This window comes from Neodiprion fabricii, chromosome 6 (assembly GCF_021155785.1).
Source record: "Neodiprion fabricii isolate iyNeoFabr1 chromosome 6, iyNeoFabr1.1, whole genome shotgun sequence".
Taxonomy (NCBI): domain Eukaryota; kingdom Metazoa; phylum Arthropoda; class Insecta; order Hymenoptera; family Diprionidae; genus Neodiprion; species Neodiprion fabricii.
Genome location: NC_060244.1, coordinates 5196902 through 5216496, shown reverse-complemented (window position 1 = coordinate 5216496; position 19595 = coordinate 5196902). Strand labels below are relative to the sequence as shown.

General features: G+C 44.7%; 1 protein-coding gene across 2 annotated transcripts in view; it reads left to right on the top strand.

Moving 5' to 3' along the window:
* Positions 1 to 19524, top strand: part of LOC124185890 (cholecystokinin receptor type A-like) — a 42115-nt gene extending 22591 nt beyond the window's left edge. Inside the window, exons 3-11 of one of the 2 annotated variants that reach the window (XM_046577132.1) lie at positions 6961 to 7075; positions 12461 to 12658; positions 13527 to 13703; positions 14684 to 14937; positions 15228 to 15458; positions 15578 to 15816; positions 16112 to 16254; positions 17851 to 18390; positions 19079 to 19524. In XM_046577132.1, coding sequence (XP_046433088.1) covers positions 6961 to 7075; positions 12461 to 12658; positions 13527 to 13703; positions 14684 to 14937; positions 15228 to 15458; positions 15578 to 15816; positions 16112 to 16254; positions 17851 to 17882 — 1389 coding nt within the window. In that variant the 3' untranslated portion in view covers positions 17883 to 18390; positions 19079 to 19524. Of the gene's footprint in view, positions 1 to 6960; positions 7076 to 12460; positions 12659 to 13526; positions 13704 to 14683; positions 14938 to 15227; positions 15459 to 15577; positions 15817 to 16111; positions 16255 to 17847; positions 18391 to 19078 lie in introns of both variants that reach the window. The other variant, XM_046577131.1, reaches the window with a different exon arrangement.
* Positions 19525 to 19595: the final 71 nt, after the last annotated feature.

Sequence of the window (19595 nt, the reverse complement as noted above, 5' to 3'; positions counted from 1 at the left end):
AGAAAAAGGAATAAAGAAAAATAGACGAATATACGTGCCGCTGCGCTGCGGGAGATCGCACCAACTTGTGTAACAGATTGCCACCGCAAATACGCGAAAAAGCTCCGGCTGATTCATGTCTTTGGCTTCCTCCAAACGAGGTCAGCTCCGAAACGATCCTGTTGCTGACAATAAGCCTCGACCGGGATCTTATCTCATCGTCGGATGCAGACAATCGCGACTGTTGTTATCATCATCGTCATCGCTATTACCGTTATTATTTTTACCATCGCAACTGTCATTATTCGCATTAGTATTACTACCTCAACCCTCCGTCTTATATACGGAGTTGGGGCTGAAAACTCAAAGTCGTCTTACCGCACACGCCAGGCTCAAGAGGCGGGCGTTGTTTTTTGTCCCCATGTTTTTGCTACAGCGAGGTGAAACTGTGCTAGACAAATTTTCATCAAAGAAATTTCCCCGGGTTAACTGTAATTTTTTTGCTCCAGCATTCCGCGTTACGTTCCTCGTGTAGTATTCAAAATCTTCGAGTTATTTAAAAGAAAATCGCGATGTTGAAAAGCTTGTATTACTCGCGTATTTCAACAGCGCGAATATGCTGAAATTTTCGTACGAAATCGAAGAAATAAAGTAAATCATACTTACAATACTGTTTGTTTTTTTCTTTTCGCATATTACAGGTATACGCGAACTTCGATCACTTTCGCACGTGTGGCTAACAACATTTATGACGTCGATCCTTTCGTTCGGTCTATAACGGTAATAAAAATAATAATAATAATAATAATAATAATAATACGAACGCGATACCGAAAGGATATAGGAATGATATCAATGCATTTTCAGAAGCCGGATCGAACCGTGGTCATTGAGGGGATTTTCCCGGGTGGCCGTATAAAGCGCGAGAGGAAAGTAGTCGCTGGAATGGGACATAAAAGGGGTTGCCGACCGGGGGGCGGGGGGGGCTGGGGGGCTGAAAAGGTGATAAATTTCAGGGATTTTCGGTAAGGAACAGGAGGATGGGGTGGGGGTTGCGGGACCCGGTTATTTCGGCAGGTTGTATGTGACTCTCAGAAGCTCCGAAATGTTCCGAAGAACCGTGTCGGAGGATAAGAGGGTGGTGGTGGGACGGCAGCTTTGTTGCCCCATTCGCGATAAGGCAAAACAGCCGAGTTTTGCGTATCATTATTGCAGTTATAATTAATCGCGAGATGGGTACAAATAGAAGCCGGCACACACCAGGCAGAAACGCAAAGGAGATGAGATACTCCGGGTCCTGCGCGATAAGACTTAATTATACATGTACGCGTGTGTGTATATGCACACACATATACATATATACATATACATGTATATATCCGAATACATATATATATATATATATTCCGCAACGGGGCAGAGACTCGCATTCACCGGTTTGTCTGGGACTCCGGGCCTCTTTATAGGCTTCGCCGAAAGTGTCGTTTAGTTGAACCGCGGGGCGCCGGCCGAGGCGAAGCTTAGATAGCGAGCGAGGGTCGACCTGAGAGCAGCCAACTGCTTTTCTGACACGTCTCGATGGCGCGTATACGGCTCAAGATACACCCGACGGATTCGACTCACCTTATATAATACCTACTTGGGGCGGAAAAAATATTCCTAGCGTTACCCGCGTTCGCACCCCCCACCCTTGCACAGTTGTTTTTTTTTTTTTTTTTTTTCTTTTCTCCCATCGTTCCAGCCTACTCTGCGCGATTCGATCACGAACGGATGAAAGTCATTTATCGGATACACCGCCGTTCCCTTATCATAGCCAGGCTAGGTATTACGAAAGCCCCGGGCTGATTACATTACGTTTCTCTTCATGTTGTAGGTAGGTATTAGGTATTTACATGTTCGCCAGAATTATGGAGAAAGAATTTCATACCGGCTTATACGTGGATAGGGAATGGATGTTTAAAGATCAGACGTCTTGGTCCATTTGTATCGTCTGAGAAACGTTTTTTTTTTTTTAATTTTTTTATTTTATTTTATGTTTTTTTTTTTCGCAACGCCGATTCCGCGACTCAAGGATTACGATTATAAGCTTTCACACCGTGTCAATATATTTCACGCTAAGTATACTTATCGACGAATACTTCACCTTTCAAAGGTGGTTAACACCCCGTTTTTCTGCCTCTCGATATTTTCAGCTGCTCTTATTTCTTTACAAACTTTTTAAGGCGGAGGCAAAGTTAGAAGAAATACGGTGCGCGTCCCGAAATTAGAAAACGGTGCACTTGATACACGAAGGAAATCGATGATTCGAGACGAAGATTGCAAGTGGCTTCGTATCACTTTTTATTCAAGAAGCTTGCCCGCTCCATCAATCATTCATTTTTTGTTTGATATCTCTTTCAGCGTTTCTGCGATAGGATTACGGAGTATTCTTACAGCGGGATTGTGTCGCGAAGCAAATAGTACAAATTGAACAAACTAAGAGAGAGAGAGAGAGAGAGAGACAGAGAATTATATTACCGACTAGACGAAACTCGATTAGCGAGTCGGACTTATCAATCCGTCATGAATTTCTGCTATTCAAAGATCGTATATACCTACCGTACGATGAATTAATCATTTTTTTGCACAAGCTTAGAGTTGTACGGGAGCTTGCAACGATAAACAGAATTGGAAGTTAATTCCCGAGAACCCGTAGGGATTTTTTCGCCTTCCCTTCCCTCGGCACAAATCCGTCCGGCATGCTGTCACGTCCGAGAAATAACCCACGGTAACTGTATATTGGCTCGAAAGTCAACTTCGGGAGTGAGAGAATGAATTTTCACCCGGTGCTGGGGAGCCATATCTTCTCATATACTTAACAGGGGTTGCCCCGGGGCCAAAAGTGGATATCGAAAGCACCATTGTCGGAACGGAGGGCGGAGGGAGTGAAGAGAATGGAAGGAAAAAATGAAAATCCCACCGACGTGGAGAGTCTGCAAGGAATTATGGGTAGGCGCCTTCGGTTTCTCCGTAATTTATGAAAGCTTGTTTATAAGGCTTGGAAGGTATTCTACATACTTATACACATAAAATAAGCATACCGAAACAAATACCCGTATTTTTTCTGCGGGTATAAAAACATCGCAAAGGAGTTTCGTCGCTCATCATCATATACATGTACAATTATACATAATATGTATATATATATATATATTGCCTAATATGCCCAACAAAAAAATTAAACCAGCCATCCTGTGATCTTCTTGTACTACATCGGGTTGAATTTATATATTCAAATATTGCGCCAAGACAAAAGAATTTCTTACTTCATTGAAAATCCTCACACCGGGAATATCGCGGATTCCGACAGAAACGTGCGTTGTTTCTCTTTTTTTTTGTTATTTGTTTTTTCTTTTCGCAATCAACAGTCCATTTTATACTTATTACGATCGTACGCGTGCCGGTGAAACAAAGACACGGACGTGGATCACATCGATTATGGAATGAAAATGTGCAAAAGGGTTGGTGACAGTAAATTTATGCTTTACGAATCGCATAACTTGGGTTTACATGCGTATGACTCAATTGTCTGAATTTTCATATTTATCATTTCAAACAATTCGATTGAGTAGCGTATTTAAATTTCGAATTTGCCTCCGTTGAAAATTTCGCGTTTTCCAGCCTTCGCTTTGTCATTATCATCCCGTTATAAGTCCCGCATGAAATCCTAACGAAATTCGCGGATTATCCGTCGATCTCGATGATAAATTAACCGAAGATTAGTTTCTTTCAGTCTCTTTTTATTTTCATTCATTTTTTACCCGAGAACAACGGAATCGCTAATCATACACGAGAGTGATTCAGGTTTTGCAACTCCTCCGCGAGGTTAATAAATCTCTCGGAAGATAAGGAATGCGTTAGTAGGAACAGAATCGCGGGGTTTTACATTGCGGATTATTGATAGCGAAAAAGAAGCTATATCAGCGGTTAAGAAACAGAGAACAATGGATCTCCGACGGCGTCGCAGTCATCGGCGTCACTTTTGTTCACAAGTTGAACAATCATCGTACCGTCTATCTCTTTCGTTCCATCTTACCGCACGAATATCCAGTAATTTCTGCGTCTTGCCATTTCTTTCGCGCGTTAAGAATGGGCTGTTTTCTTGTCGTTAACTTTCTCCCTTCGCTTTGCCCGCAATCGATGCAAGCCTGTAAGCATCGTCCCTCCGGCGAGGTTAAATCGCAGGTTTTAAGGTCTTGCTATGAAATCCTGATAGATTAGAGGATTCCGTTTTTGGGGAATCCGGTTAAGCGTTACGGTCAATCCTTAGAGCCCAGTTTATAGGCTGCCCGCTCCCGTTATATCGTCATAAAACAACCGCCTCTGTGCCCTTCCGGCAAACCGGTGTGGATATTTTTCAATTTCCGCGCAACGAATGTAACCCGTGCAGCGGAAAGACGTTAATACATCTCAAAGCGAGGAGAAAAGGCAAACTCCTCGAATAATATCCGGGTATTCGTCAACTGTACCGAAATCCGTCCCGTCTCACGCCATCTCGGATCAAAGGGATTTATACAGGAATCGATGATAAGGAGCCGGAAACCGGATGTCAGCCGCAGCTTTCAGAAACTCGAAGGCAGAATAGAATACTGAATAAATGTAAAGAACAGCGATTGTTCCCGTCAAAGCGAATAAACAAGAATGAATAAAACATGTAACATATTTTCCCGTAACTACCCTGAAGATTGTTTGCACAGTGGAAAAACTCCCGGTTCGTACGACTCGTGAAAACTTAAAAATCAGTGAACAAAGTAAATACGTGATCAGACCTGGAAACGGTCGATCTGAAATTCACTGAAATTATCTTCGCCCTTAAATACGAAAAATTCGATAATTGTTGCGTCCGTCCGTCAAGATTCCGTTTGATTGACTCGATTTTCGCAGACTTGGAACCGTCGTTTTCAAAATTCGCAATTCTGTCTGAGGTTTTCCTCGCGTTCACTGCGCTACTGTTACTCGATCCTGCCATTCGTCTCTCTCGGTGAAATTCTCACAGAGCTCTCGAGTCGAGGGTGCTTAATCGGTCGGGGTTAGATACGCGGATTGGAGACCCGGGACTCGAGAATCCTTTCGCCCCTCGCCCTTTCCAGAGATTTGAAACCTCGAATCAACGTCTGGCTCAACTGTTCAATTAACTCGTACTCGGGATATTACCCGCATGCGCTGTTCACGCGTACAATCATGAAGCCAAACGAGGATCGGAGGGTGGCGAATATCAAATTTGCAGAAGTAATGAGGGTTTTGGTCTCAAAGGTTTCGCGCTTGCATATTCAATTCCTCCGACACATCGTGCGTCTCCTTTATTTTCTCTTCACTCAAAGTATCAAACGGAGGTTTCGTTTCGTGATTGAAAATTGACCGGGGACGGAACGTTTGATTTACTTCTCTCAAATTTACGTCAAAAATTTTCCACTTGCATTGACTGATATCGCGAAACCCTTTTTACGCGTAACACCTTACTCAAGCACTGTACATTTTTATGCGGTAGTCAAATCGCCCCGTAGATTACGTCGAGCAATCTTGTTTATCCGGGTTACACGAGGTTTAATGAAATTTCAACAATTCCCGCAGAGTTGTCTACAATATACACAGCTTTTGCTGTTCATTTACGACGATCGCTAGCCGAGCGCATTGCGCTAAGCGATAAAACGGTAGACTGACTGAGACCTTGGCTGTATTTTACAAGTGTCAGGCAGTAAAACTGCAGACTGTCGTTACAATAATGCACTAGCAGTCGTTATTCCCTGCTCGTAAGATTGCAGCGAGACTGTAGTCGCTTTTTCGTAATCTTTCCTACAGGGTACAGTCTTGTTACCGCCAGTTCCAATTAACGGTTATAATTGCGACATTTTACCAATTTCCCATCGGTACGTTAATTAGATTCCGCCCGAGTCTGATGCCTGCGGGTAAAATCACCTAGTTGTTGAATTAAATCAACATCTTTCGAGCTGAAATCGTTTACGCCCAAAATTTCGCTAGTATTTACCGCAGACGGCGGGGGGAAAAAAACCCTATAAAATAAATCAAACAGAAAGAAAAATATATAGAGAAAAGATGCGTCGCGATCTTTCGGGAGACGGAAGACGATTTCCTCGAGCGAATTTCCACCCAGGTGGAAACTTAACGACGTTAGGAAATTCGCGTTCAAGGCTCCGATTCATTGGGAGCAAAGGGCCATGACTTGGAGCAAGTTATTACCTCGTAATTAGATTAGTTCGAGTCCTAACTTCCGGCAATCATTACGCCATTGCTGTTTCAGACCGGGAACCAAGTCGACTAACAATAATCCCTAGTCGATCCGCATGAAGTGCGGTAAGGTCGTAGGCCCGCTAAACTATTAAGGAGGATATAATTATATCCTGATAATTTGAGGCCCTTCAAAAGTCTTCCTCCCCGCTCGCGGATACGGAGAAACAGTTAAGCCGGGTTTGTTTATAACGTGCTTAGAGATGACGAGGGTCGTCGGTAATTTCCAGCCCGATCAAGTTAAAGCGTCGAGCTTTATCCGTCTGCAAAGCGACATGATCGACGTACAGCGATCGGTGTAAAAGTGGGAATTGTTCGATGGGGCGAGGGGAGGGGGTAGGAGGGGGGGGAGGGTGGGTTTATTTATTTTTAATCTCATCCCTCGTAAAAGCAAACGATAGCTGGGTTAGACGCCAGACGCGTACCGGCGAAGAATTTTAAAGGGCACGTTCGGTAATTCTCCTTGTCAGGGGGTTGTAAAACGAGCCGTGCGATCGGCGCGGCTCATTTCGCATTCCGTTAAACTTAGAAATGCGTCTTCTCCATATCCCAGGGGTTCCAAAGCTCGATGGTGAGGAACGAGAGCCGCGGGACGTCGCGACGTCTCCTTTGCGTACGCATACGCGTACAACGTACGGCAGTAAGTGAAAAATTGGACATTTTCAATCACGTGAAAAGTTCATGTTCTGTTCGCAGGCTCTATCAGACCTGCTGCTCGGTGTCTTTTGTATTCCGTTCACTCTCCTGGGACAAATGCTCAAGAATTTCGTATTTGGTACGACGATGTGCAGGCTGATACCATACTTCCAAGGTAAGATGACACGTATTGTAAGCACGCAAACACGCCCACACACCCAGGCAAACCTAGATGCCATCTGTTTACACGCACTCTGGGCTCTGTTCAACTTTATTCATTTCACGTTCGTTTCGCCATGCGGCCGCGCACCTTCGCCACCCCGCCACTCATGCTCTCGTGGCCATAGATTAAATTAGACAACTTTCTTAATTGCCACGGCGACGTCCCGGCTTACGTTCCCTTCACCCCCCCTCTTCCTACGCATACCGCGATCCCTTTTCTCTTCGGTAATTGTGACCCGTCTGTTTGTCAGCGTAGAATCCTTTTGTTCAACGGAGACGAGAGATTTGGCTTAACAACTTTTCGCTACCTTATACGTCCTTCAGGGATATATCATCATTTTACAGCTTTGCAACACCCCGGCACCTCTCCTGATCCGTCTACAGGTTGCGTGGATTACGGTGAAAACAAATTGTCTGAAATAACGCGCTGCATCCGACGAGAAATTTTTAGACAAATTTCGTGGATTGGAAATATAGCTTGTAATAGTTGTTCGGTTAAAAAAAAAAAAAAAGAAAAAGAGAAGAATTTTGTTACTCATGGATACGAAGTAATTTATTTGTACTTTTTTCCTCATTTTTATTTTTTCAAGTCTTGAAATTCATGGTGCGATTGATTGAGTGAAAAGATCCTCAGAAAGTTACCGAATCCAAATTTTTGCGACGGAATATGTTTCTTCTCTCTTTCTTTCCTGTGTCGTATCTAGAATAACGTCGAGGCGTTAATATCGATTGATCGTTGTTGCTCCGAAAGATGAGTGCAGAAGTACGGACGGTTGGGGTTTAAGAAATATTCACCGTGGTAGTAAATTTTCACAGCGGAGTAGTTCGAGCTGTAGCAGGGTGCTAAAAATTGAAGGTAAAATTGAAGACGGACGATTTATGAGACAGCGTAGACCGAGGACGGGGGACGAAAGGGGTGACGGAGGCCATAGCGTCGTCTGCGTTTTATTTGCAAGAGGATCAAGTAGCACTCAGAAAAGTAGTGGAACCCTCGATCACTCCTCCGGCTTACGTATACGTGTATATATATACACACACACGTACACTAATACTCGAGGAATAATATAACTATCGCCGAGCTGCGGATGCCGGGGAGAAAAATGCGATGTAGGTATGACGAAGAGGTGGAAACCGGAATGCTCGAATAAGCTGCGACGTAACGCGTTTCATTGAGACGCCTAGACGGACAAATTGGAGAGAGAGCTTGCAGAGTCGGGAGTCGAAGAGCGGAGACAATTCGAAAGATTTAGGGGCGTCTTTTCCCAGCGGCGTCTTATCGCGGCCAAGTAAGGGGGTGTAAAACAAAAAAAAACAAAAAAACAAAAAAAAAAGAAGAAGAAGGATCCCGCGGATCGCTGGGCGGCTGTGCATAGCCACGCGGTCGTTAATGTAACCGTGATTAATCCCGACTCTGAGCTTCGCGTCAAGCGCTAGGCGGTGAGCGTTATTCCCCGGTTGGTAATTTGCATGAATTCGGTTGGATCCGTTCGCCGTAACGTCGTCGAGATTCGTGGAGAATTTGTATGAAAATCGCGGGAATCGAGGACCGGAAGTCGACCAAGGCTCGACGGATGAATCGTGGGGGATCCATATGGATCGATCTTCTTTTATCGGAAGGACGAACGAAGCGACGCGCTGTCCGCGTTATACGTGCGCGTTCAAATTCCGCAAATTAATTTTCTTCGACGGCACGCGTCCCTCTTGTTATTAAGTTTGCGAAAGGGATGAAGAAATCCCCGCTGACCCAGTTTCGTCCTCAGCTGTTCGCCGTTCCTCCGGATCGCGTCTTTTACAACCCTCGCACTTCGCACACTTTGCCGCTCGATTCTGCCCGACAATGAGACGATTACTCGACAATTCCGACTGATTGCCGAACTCTGGGAATCCCTTTGAAAGTCCGGTTTTATCGCGAAGCGAACCTACGCCGAAAGTCGGCCATATCCCCCATCGATCTCCGACCGTTCACCCCTTGTATACCATTATCTGTATCCACCTCTCGGATTTTCCAACTTTTACGAGTTTGCACAAAAGTGACGTAATTCGCAATCCTCGGTATCTGCTGCTGGTAGGCCGTAAACCCGGAGCGTCTCGTCGTGACGTTTCACCAAAAGAAAAGACGAAAAAAAGAGGGGAAAAAAGAAGTTTTTTTTTTTTTTTAATTCGAACTCGAGAAACGTCTCTCGACGTTCAAATTTCGAATCATATCCGAGGGCTTGAAGATGAAGGGTGGAAATAAAACAAAAGAAAACGAAAAAAGTCATTCTTACCGTGAGATAATTTTTGAAGAGAGTCGAGACACCCCCCCGCCCCCCTCCTTTATTCACGATTTCCCTGCGGAGAGTCGGGTTTCGCTTCAATTATGAAACGATGTTATTCCACGCAGGACGTACGGGGAAAATTGAGACATGATTCTACACAAGTATACCTATATATATATATATATATATATATATATATATATATATATATATATATATATATATATATATATATATATATATATATATATACACCTGTATCCTTCGATTCGTATAGGTACGTTTTCGCGAAAGAGAGCTGACTTCTTCGTCTTTCCGTCGCGAAAGTTGAAGAAGTTGCGAGAGTCGGAAGGGCGAAGGGTAGGGGCTGCCTGGACGAAGAGGTCTCTAATAAAGCCTTGAAAGTTAAGAGACCGAACCCGTCGAAAGAAACTTTTTATTATCTTACAAGTAGGTAGTTTATAGGGCACGTGCAGCCTTTCAAAAAATTATGACTTCTAAATCATCGCCGCAACAGCTTTCCGCCGTCGTTTCGTAAATTCCAAAGTTTCCGCGTGGGATGTATACCTATAGCTAGTAGGATGTGCGTAGGTATGTCAAGGCAGAAGTGCGTTATGCGTATATATACATATATATATATATAAGGTAATTAATTAGACGCGCGTAAAGAAAGTTTAATTCTCGAGAACGAGAACGGGAAAAACTTCCTCTCGCCGGCTGTGCAAATCTCCGGATTAGGCGATGAAATCTCACCGTGTCGTGCCGCCTAAAAGATTTCGTCAAGACGGGTAATTCGGAGGACGATCAACCCTCGCCCCTACGGCAGGAAATGCACCGAACGGATTGCGATTTTCCGCGTACTTGCCCGTCGCGAGGATGACTTCCGAGATTGTCCCGAGGGGAGGTAACGACGTCTCGGCATCGGGGTGGACGACGACTGCTCGGTTCCGAAGGACCCGGTGAAACTGGATGCGAGAGACGCGGGTCGGCGCTATCTTAACGATACCCCAGCCAACAGTTCGGCCGAGGGAGGCGGCGGATGAATTCCGCAGACTCCGCAGAGAGAGACTTGAATATCTCTTGAAAACTCGGGCCGTTTTGCCCCTGAGAAAAAGGAAATTTAGAACGGGAAGGTAGAGAGAGAGAGAGAGAGAGAGAGGAACTGCACGGAGACGGAGGATCCACGCGGCTGGGGGTGGTTTTTGCGGAAAGCCGCGCAGTTAGTTTTTGCCTCCGACTACAACGTCGAGCCGTGAAACGGGATGAAAACGGTGCGGGAAAGTGACAGCGACAAGGTGAAGGGGCTCCGAGAATTACGAGGCGGCGGGCATGACAACGGGGAAAAAACGAAGCAACAGGGATCGGGGAGGGAAAAGTGGGCGGAAAAAAATGCTCGCAAAAAATGTTGTGCGCTCGTTCCACCCTCCGGTTCTCCGCGATTTACCCTCCGATGATACCCCCTGACCACCCACAGGCAGAAATTCCCCGGTACAACGCGGCATTAATTATGTAATCGTTCTGTTCGACGTCGATTTTCCAGAACCATCGTCGATCCTACCGTCGGGTGCCTACCAATCAAAGATCAGCTGACACTGGAGTTGCGCTTGACATCGAATATATTACGCACCCTGTACGTTGGGATGGGAATTATTCGCGTATAAGCTAGCTGGTCTTGTACCTATGAAGGTACATTAATTTTCCCTGCCCGGTGGCTCGTGCAAAGCGTGCAAGGCTCTCGAGTCTGCCAAGTTATCCGTGCAGTGTTACCGCGGCTCGCGGTAATTTCCTCTGGCGTGTTAAATGTCCCGCGGATATGCCACCGCGTTATTTCGCTGCCTTGAAAACCAAGCGCCTCGCAAATCGGTTGACAAATTTTCGAGGGAAACAACCCCACGCGCTGCTGGGATCACTAGGCGAGTGAATTCCCTGCGTTTCAAGATAACGTAGGTACAACAACGTCGTTTGTTTTCTTGTTTTTTTTTTTTTTTTATTTTTAATATTCTTTCTCTCTCGCATCAACTTCTCGCTATTACTTGTATTCGGAGAAAAGAATAATTGTTTCATTATAATCACGTTTAGAAAATTAGGATCATCTGAATTTTCGCTACGTTTTGATAGCTTTGAAAAAGTTACTTTGTCTTCACAGGGCCGGCATTTTTCTCTTCAAATTCGATGTTTTTTAGAGGAATGATTTATTTATATCAATAGTCAACACGTCCAGTGGCATTCCCGAGTTACCCGCTGGATCCAAACGGAACCAGACCAGCCATCAAAGGTTAAATCAGCCGAGTCCTTTCCGAGCTCGTATTTGCGAGAATGATATTCTCGGTAGTTTCATATTTGTGCAAATAACAGGAAAAGCGGAAGATTCAACGACTGATCCTTGCAGCGAAATCGATGTTCCCTGTTTATTATTCCTTCCGTTATACCTGCCGTGGTTTTCTCGTATTCCACTTTTTATCCCGCATCAAAGTTTTTCGCGAATCATGTAAAACGGAGAATATATTTTCATTTGCCGTGATATCGTATCCTTCACTGCAGCTTTGCACTGGGATTAAGCTTTTTCCGCGTATCCGTTATTCACCGGCCGCAGGTCGCGATAAAAAGGTCACCGAGAAATCTCCGAGATTTCTCGTGTCCGACCAAACACGGATCTCGACTACTTCGAAACATAGGATCGCATTCTACTTAATTTTTAAATTTTGTTGATTAATTATTTTACACTTGTCGTTTATTGTTAACTAATATTATTGAATGAAAGTGATTTAAATACAACACTGAAGTTTGTTTAGTTGTTGCTTACAACAAACGTTTGAGAAAATACGTAGTTTTTCTCAAAATTCAAAGTATCGTCCTGGTTCCTACAAAAGCAAACTATATCGATTAAAATAATACAAAATAAAATTAATTAAAAAAATTAATATAAATGAAAGTTCGACATTTAGAACCCAGACTCGAAATTCTTGCAGACCGGTGTAATCATTATAATGGCGGAGCGTGTAACTTGAGAGAAATGCTCTTATCCTTGTGTTCCTCGTTAAACTTGGTGACCCTAATCTCTGGTTTTGGTCTCGTTGCAGCTGTTTCAGTTTCGGTGAGCGTATGGACTCTGGTCGCGATATCCCTGGAGAGATATTTCGCAATTTGCAGACCGCTCAAGTCGCGCCGTTGGCAAACGCGGTGTCACGCCTGTAAGATGATCGCGGTTGTCTGGGCGGCAAGTCTCGTCTGGAACGCTCCTATCCTGGTAGTTTCGAGCCTGAAGGATATCAGTGGCGGTAAGGATCAGCCCAACTTCTCTTCGTCCCCTTCTCGCCGTTTCATTCAATTTTCCCAACGACTTTATACACGTGTTTCGCGAATTTTCCGCAGCGCCGGTTCGCTTCTCGCACAATACGAGCGTTTGCAAAAAGCTGCCGCAGGTATAACCGTGTTTATGACAGTGTAATCCTGGGAAGCCTCGCGTCCATTCGAACGGCGATAAATTTTCCCTTTTTTCACTTCCCCCTTTCCCTGTTTTTTCTCTCCATCTCTCACTCCCTGTATCTTCTGTCGCGTTTTCGTTGCGGCATGACCACCGGCGCAGTGACATTTCGCGATAATTTTTGTGGAATTATTAAATGGGTATTCCGTTCCTCGCTCCCCGAGGAATCGCGCTGTTTCTCTATCTCTCTTCGAGCGAGTCCCGTAGGTGAGGTAGATTTAGGAACCGCCCCGAGGGAGGCCTCGGGTGCCAGTGAAAATGGAAGAGAAAATAAGAAGGGATAGAGATGAGAATACGAAGAAAGGGAAACGGACGTGAGAGCATAATACGATATAACATTTATCCCCGTCTCATTCCTTGCTCGTAATTTTATATCTCTTCGCGAATACGTAATTGTCGTTGAAAATTTAAGGGGACGGGAAATTTAAAAGGTCGCAAAACATTTTTTTTTCACACCCGCTTTATATCCCCGCAAAATGTCGCGAATAACGTTGTGTTATGCGTTTATTTTTTATACGGTTTACACTCGTTTCTCGGTTTTGATAAAATAATGAAAAAATATTTCTAACGCGGGTCGGATAACCGTTATACTCTGAAAATTAATGATGTTGGCACTCGCAAAAGTTTCTACCATAATTATACAAACGGACTTTATATTTCAGGTCGACAAAAATGCAGAGAAGACTGGCCGAGCATCGCCGCGGAAAGAGCGTTCAATATATTTCTGGACGTGATACTCTTGATCATACCTCTGATAATGATGACGCTCGCGTATTCGCTGATTGTAACGAAGTTGCGACGACGCGAAATTCAGCACAGCTCAAGCTGCCAGAGACAAGGTGAGTATACGAGCTTTGCGATGCGTGCGTTTTTGCCAAAACTTTTTCACTCCGTTCACTTTATCGCCCGATCTATACTCCCTCTCGCGAGTAACATTCAGAGAAGTACAAACTAGCTCATTCTCCGAACTCCGGAACTTCCGCTATTCGAGACGTCAAACTCTCGCTGAACTTGCGTTCTTCCGCGGTGAAACTTTTCATAAAACCGCCATATAAAATCCGACTTTTCACTCGCAAATCCGTAACACGTATATGCATATCGTTTCCAGTTCTTTCCGCATATCCGGTTATTCTTTACGCGAGAAGAAAATAACTTTTCTCACGATATATACTTTCCAGCAGCGCGATTCGCTCGTCGTCGAGGTATCTTACTCTCGTTCTTATTGCGAGAAAAGTGTGTCTGATTATTCCATTGATACTTCACTGACGTGGAGAACGTTTTACGAAAATTTTTCCGTCAATCCAAATCACGACAATTTTCTAATAATTTGAAATTTAATATCCGAACGAATAGTGCGCCATTCGCGAGGACGGAGCCGATATTCGGCGATAAGAATCCCTTTCTCGGATCAAATTTTTCTCTAATCGCGACCATTTTCCGCCCCCTCATTTTCGTCACGGGGTCCGTCCGCTTTTTTCTCAACCTTACGGGCGTTCATTGGGATTAACGAGCGACCTCTCGGGCCGGGAAAAGGTTGAACCCAGACGCGCCTTGATCTTGAGACTTTACGACAGGGGCTCGCGGCGACCTTCGAGACCTCGATAATTACCGCAACCCGATCGTCCCGATCAGCGTTTATAAACCGACCGGCGAACGATGATGAGATTGACGAAATTTATCGGCCCATCGAAGCAGCCGGGCTTGGAAGTTGAATAAGTAGGGGATATTAAATCAGGGGTAACGATCGAGGCGAAAGTGGAGTTTATTTACGAGACTTATCGAGTTCCTGATTAAAAACCGTTCCGGCGATCTTCTCCAGTCCAGCGGACGAGCTCATCGGCCACGGTGAACGGAACCTGCCGGCCCAATTTCTGCAACGAGACCAACAGCGCCAAGGTGATCGTCACATCCCTCAGACAGCACAGATCTCTCTCGTCCTCCGAGTACCTGCAAGGAGTCCGAAGGACGACGTCGCAAGGAGCCCTGGCCCAGGACGGGGCGTCGAGGAAGCCTCGACAAGTGACGTCACGGCGAAGAGCCGAGGCGGTGAAGCTCTGGCTAATGAGAGGCATGGTTCGTGTCCTTTTTCTTTCTCCATCCGGCACCTTTGACGACGGTACTCAAGGGCGCTTAAGATTCAAAGGAGCCGGGACTCCCCGAGGACTCGAATGAAATTTTTATCTCGGACAAAAGTTCCTCGTTGTGAAAATCCTCGCAAAGTGCCAATTTCTGTATCAATAACTCGAGGGTCGATCGTCTCTGACCTTTGACTGCGGTATAACAAATACGACGCCTGACGCTGTTAATTCGCGAGTTGCGAATACGCGAGGAAAAAGCGTCGATCTTCACTCACGCATTTTCAGGTGCAGATACCAAGCTCTGGAACTCCGAGGGTCGTCGCCTGCAGAAGCAGGAGCGGAACGGCGCTGTCCTCCTCGGCCCACCATCGCGACAAGGGGATCCAGATCGAGTCCGAGAACGCCGAGGAGTCGGAGAATTCCGTCGGCGAGGAGCATCACGACACCACCTACACCTTTAGCAGACACGCGATACGCAGCAACTACATGGACAAGAGCATCGAGGCCAAGAAGAAGGTGAGTGCGGTGGACCGTCTGTAACCGGAAGTCTAAAACTGAGTGCATCAACAGTCGGACGAGGTTAGTTTAACGCCCTCCGCACGACCGAATCAAGTCCTTTTTTCCTCTCGCCGCAGGTGATCGTGATGCTCTGCGTGGTGATGCTGACGTTCTTCCTCTGCTGGACGCCGCTCTACGTGGTTCACACGTGGTACCTCTTCGCCCCGAACATGGTCTACAAGATCGTCGGACGGACTGGAATCAGCCTGATCCAACTACTGGCCTACTGGTCGAGCTGCTGCAACCCGTTCATATACTGCTACATGAACCGTAACTTCAGACAGGCGGTGAAGAGCGTGTCCTACGAATGTTGGAGGTAGGAGGACGGAAATAGGAGACCAATTACCCCGGGAATCAAACGTATAAACTCTTGTTATAAGACGCCCCTTCGGTGCACCCTTTATCGCCCCGACCAGAGGTGATCTTGGGGGTAAAGGGAGCTTGTCGAATCGAGATTAGGGGCCTGGCCGGGTTTTAATTAGCTGCTCGACCCTCCCGCGTTCCGATCCGTTTATCCCTCCCCCCCCCCCCCCGCCCTCCCCCTCCCACTTTCCACCCCCGATTAAACCACGAGCCACGAATCACGGGGAATGGTAATTTTGTTCGTTTAGCGCTTACTGCGGATGCGGAAACGAAACTATCGGGGGTTCTGGAAGCGCCGTGCGCAACGGACCGCATCACGGGGCCAACAGCGAGGTGAGCGGTAACGACTCTACAATTTACCTGGGGCGGGCATCCATCATGGCGAGAACCGGTACGTGCCCCTCTTTTCATCTTATGAATATCCGTCTCATTAATTTCGGATACTATTTCGAGCCCTCTGGTTGACGCAGACCTCCTGGAAGTTAATACGCACCGTCGAAACACCGCGAATTCTTGACGAGAATCTATTCCTAGGATGTTTCCCAGCGTCTCGCTCTCCGCAGTGCGACACGGTGTAATTACGATAAACAGGAATTCGGTTACACGAGCACGGAAGTCGCACTAGGAGTGCTAATTAACGCGAGTTCACCTTCGCTTCGCGAGGGTGACGAGGGTTGTACACGTTATTACATATCTTTACTCCGATATTCCGACGAAACTTTTCCGGCGTAGGTATAGCTCTGGGTTCGCTTTCCAACTAGTGAAATTCCGCGCGCAGTTCAAACGACACGCGTTACAAACAGTAATATCAGTAACAACGCGTCCGGATTTCTGTCAAGTTGACGTAAAATACGAAATTCTCGTTTTGCAGGGGAAAATTGTAGACTCGTACAACACGAGGGTGGGTTTTGTTAGATCGCCGTGAAAGGCTGCAACAGAAGTGGGTGTTCAACTATTTTTCTCACTTTAAGAGGAACAGTTTTTTTTTTTTTTTCTTTTTTTTTTGCATTTCTCTTTAGAATATTCACCGATTTATTTTATTATCAATCTATGAACGAAACTTATAGAAGATACTCGAATTATATACCAAAGATCAGATGTCGATTAGTTGATTCTTTCGACGTTACTCTACGACGGTTCGTTCTATTCTCAAGCCTGTATTTCAGAAATTGACCGAAACGCTTCAATTATTTGCCATATCGGCTTCGTTAACCATTCGACTTTACAACATTGCCCCGACATTGGTTATGATCAAAAATGGTAACGTCGAATATCATAATGAAAAAAAGAGAACACCTCTTCCACAGGCGAATTAGGATAGAAAATAGTTGTTTTCTGAATGAAATGAATCATCTTAGAGTGAAATCGAGCGAGTTTACTAGATTTTTAACAATCTTGAAGCGACGTTTGAAACAAAGTATCGGTAAAAGAATTATTAATATCGCATTAGTAGTTCTTTCGAAATTGATTTCCAAAAATTAAACTGTTTCAACTCTCGTCACAGTAGATAATAACGGCATTTGAATAAACACTTTGAAAGCACGTAAAAAAATTTCACGTCGATAAGAAGTAAGAAAAATACGGATCAGTTCAATATAAAAACAAATCGATGAACACCTACTTCGATATCATCCTCTTACGGTGTTCCAACCCATCGATTCGGGTTGGGGTGAAAAACTAGAATGGCGGATTGATAAGAGGACCAAAGTATAGAATTTTCAAAGACTTGGAAATGTAATCCAAGCATAGAAAATTGAAAGTACAGAAAGGTTGAAACATGAATTCCGTATTCCGATCCTGTGATTGTTTTACTTCTCCACGCTTCAGCTTGCCACGTGTTAAAATTCTATAAATTAAGCTTATCGCTTTTGTAAAAAACTCCACATCGAGACCGTTCTATTTTTTGATTTTTCTCTATTTTCACCCCCACCCGTCGATTTCGGGCGTCTCGTGCTCGCCGGTATGCCTGTTATACCTGTTCCAGAAGTAGTCCTCCTCGAAGCGGAGGATCGTGTTTAGCAGCGGCTGCGGGTCGAACGGATTCCAAGAATCAACGGGAAGCGGGGGCGCCTCGATAGTCCTCCTCGGCGGCAGCGGAAACCCGAGTTCATCGCCCGGAACGGCAGCCAATCAGAAAGTCGGAACCGCCGGAAGTCTTGGCTCGCCATTGGTCTGCGCCGACGGCGAAGCGGACGGTTTTCTGGTCCGGATTTCCTGGCGACCGCCGCCTGGGCCTGGTCCAGGATCGACCCCGTCGACCATCTCAGGTCAGGGTCAGAATAACCTGAACATGCAGTGTCAGTACCTACCGAACCAGCAGACCTCGATCTCGGGCCAAAGAAGTCCGAGCTATTATTTTTCCGCTCTGCATCTCTGCTCGTCGGGCGGTTCCTGTTCCGGGGATGATTCGAGGGTCCTTTACGATTGATTGTGAGGGAGGCGCGGAAACGAGGGATGAAAACGCATCGGGGGACTGGACACGTCGCACCTTGATGCGCTGCCAGGACTGTGGATGCGCAGAGTTCAGGTGAATTTTACAGAATTCGATCAGCATGTATACCAGGGTGGTCCTTAATGGGTTTGTTGTTTAATTTTCACTCTCCCAAGAGCTTGAACGATTTCAGATTGATGAAAAATAAATTACCCGAAAATTTCACCTCTCTTTGTCAATTTGAAGATAGTCCGGTTTGTGATCGAAGTATCTCGTAGAAATAACGTGGGAAAAACTTGTTTTGCTTTATGAAATTTTCACAAGTTGTTGACGAATAATACCGACAATAATTCAAAATACATATTTTTGCAGAGAGTTGAACGTTTTACGTTTAAAAAGCTCTTCCACATAAAATTCCTAAATGAAAGCGCCCATGTGTTAATTAAGATTCAAACTTTAATTTACATAAAATTGTTAGTGTCATAAAATATAATACATAGTATTTTCCATCACTGTCGGTGTATTCGTCCAACAACTTATACAATTTCAAAGAGCAAAAAAAGTATTTTCCATGTTATTTTCTACTTTGATCACAAAGCGGATTATCTTAGAGTTGACACGGAGAAATTAAATAATCAGGGAATTTTTTTCCATCAATTTGAAAGCGTTCAAGCCCTTGGGAGCACGAAGATTCGAAAACAAGCCTATTAAGGACCACCCTAATGTACACGTACAATAAATTATAATCGAACGATAATTATGCATATCGTAATAATAACTTCAGGTGACTCGGAGCGGATTCCTGCATGACGAATTTTTCATCGCCAAGTGTCAAACGGACTTGTCGAATCGATGATCGTTTGATAATGCAACTCCGATATCAGACAATTATTATAGAATACAGATTGAAAAATCTTTCTCATCTACGAAGGCAGCTGATCAATACACAAAATTGATGATAATATTGTATAAAATTGCAAATAATTATCTATAGTTGACGATCGATGTATTATATAATTCAGATATCCAGTACTATGTATATGGCTGTATTGTTATACAATTAATTATGTACATATCGCATAGGTTTTACCAAATTGTACGCCATTATCAATAATATTTCTATACGCACAATTGTTACACGTGCTTATTATCGACGTATCTGCGTATATTTACGTATATACATATATACAGCATATGTATATGATATTAATAACAATAACTTTTTACCGACGAGGCGATATAAATTGTTATTTTTATTACATTATAATTTGAAGAAAAAGCCTGTGACGGTTTGTAACATT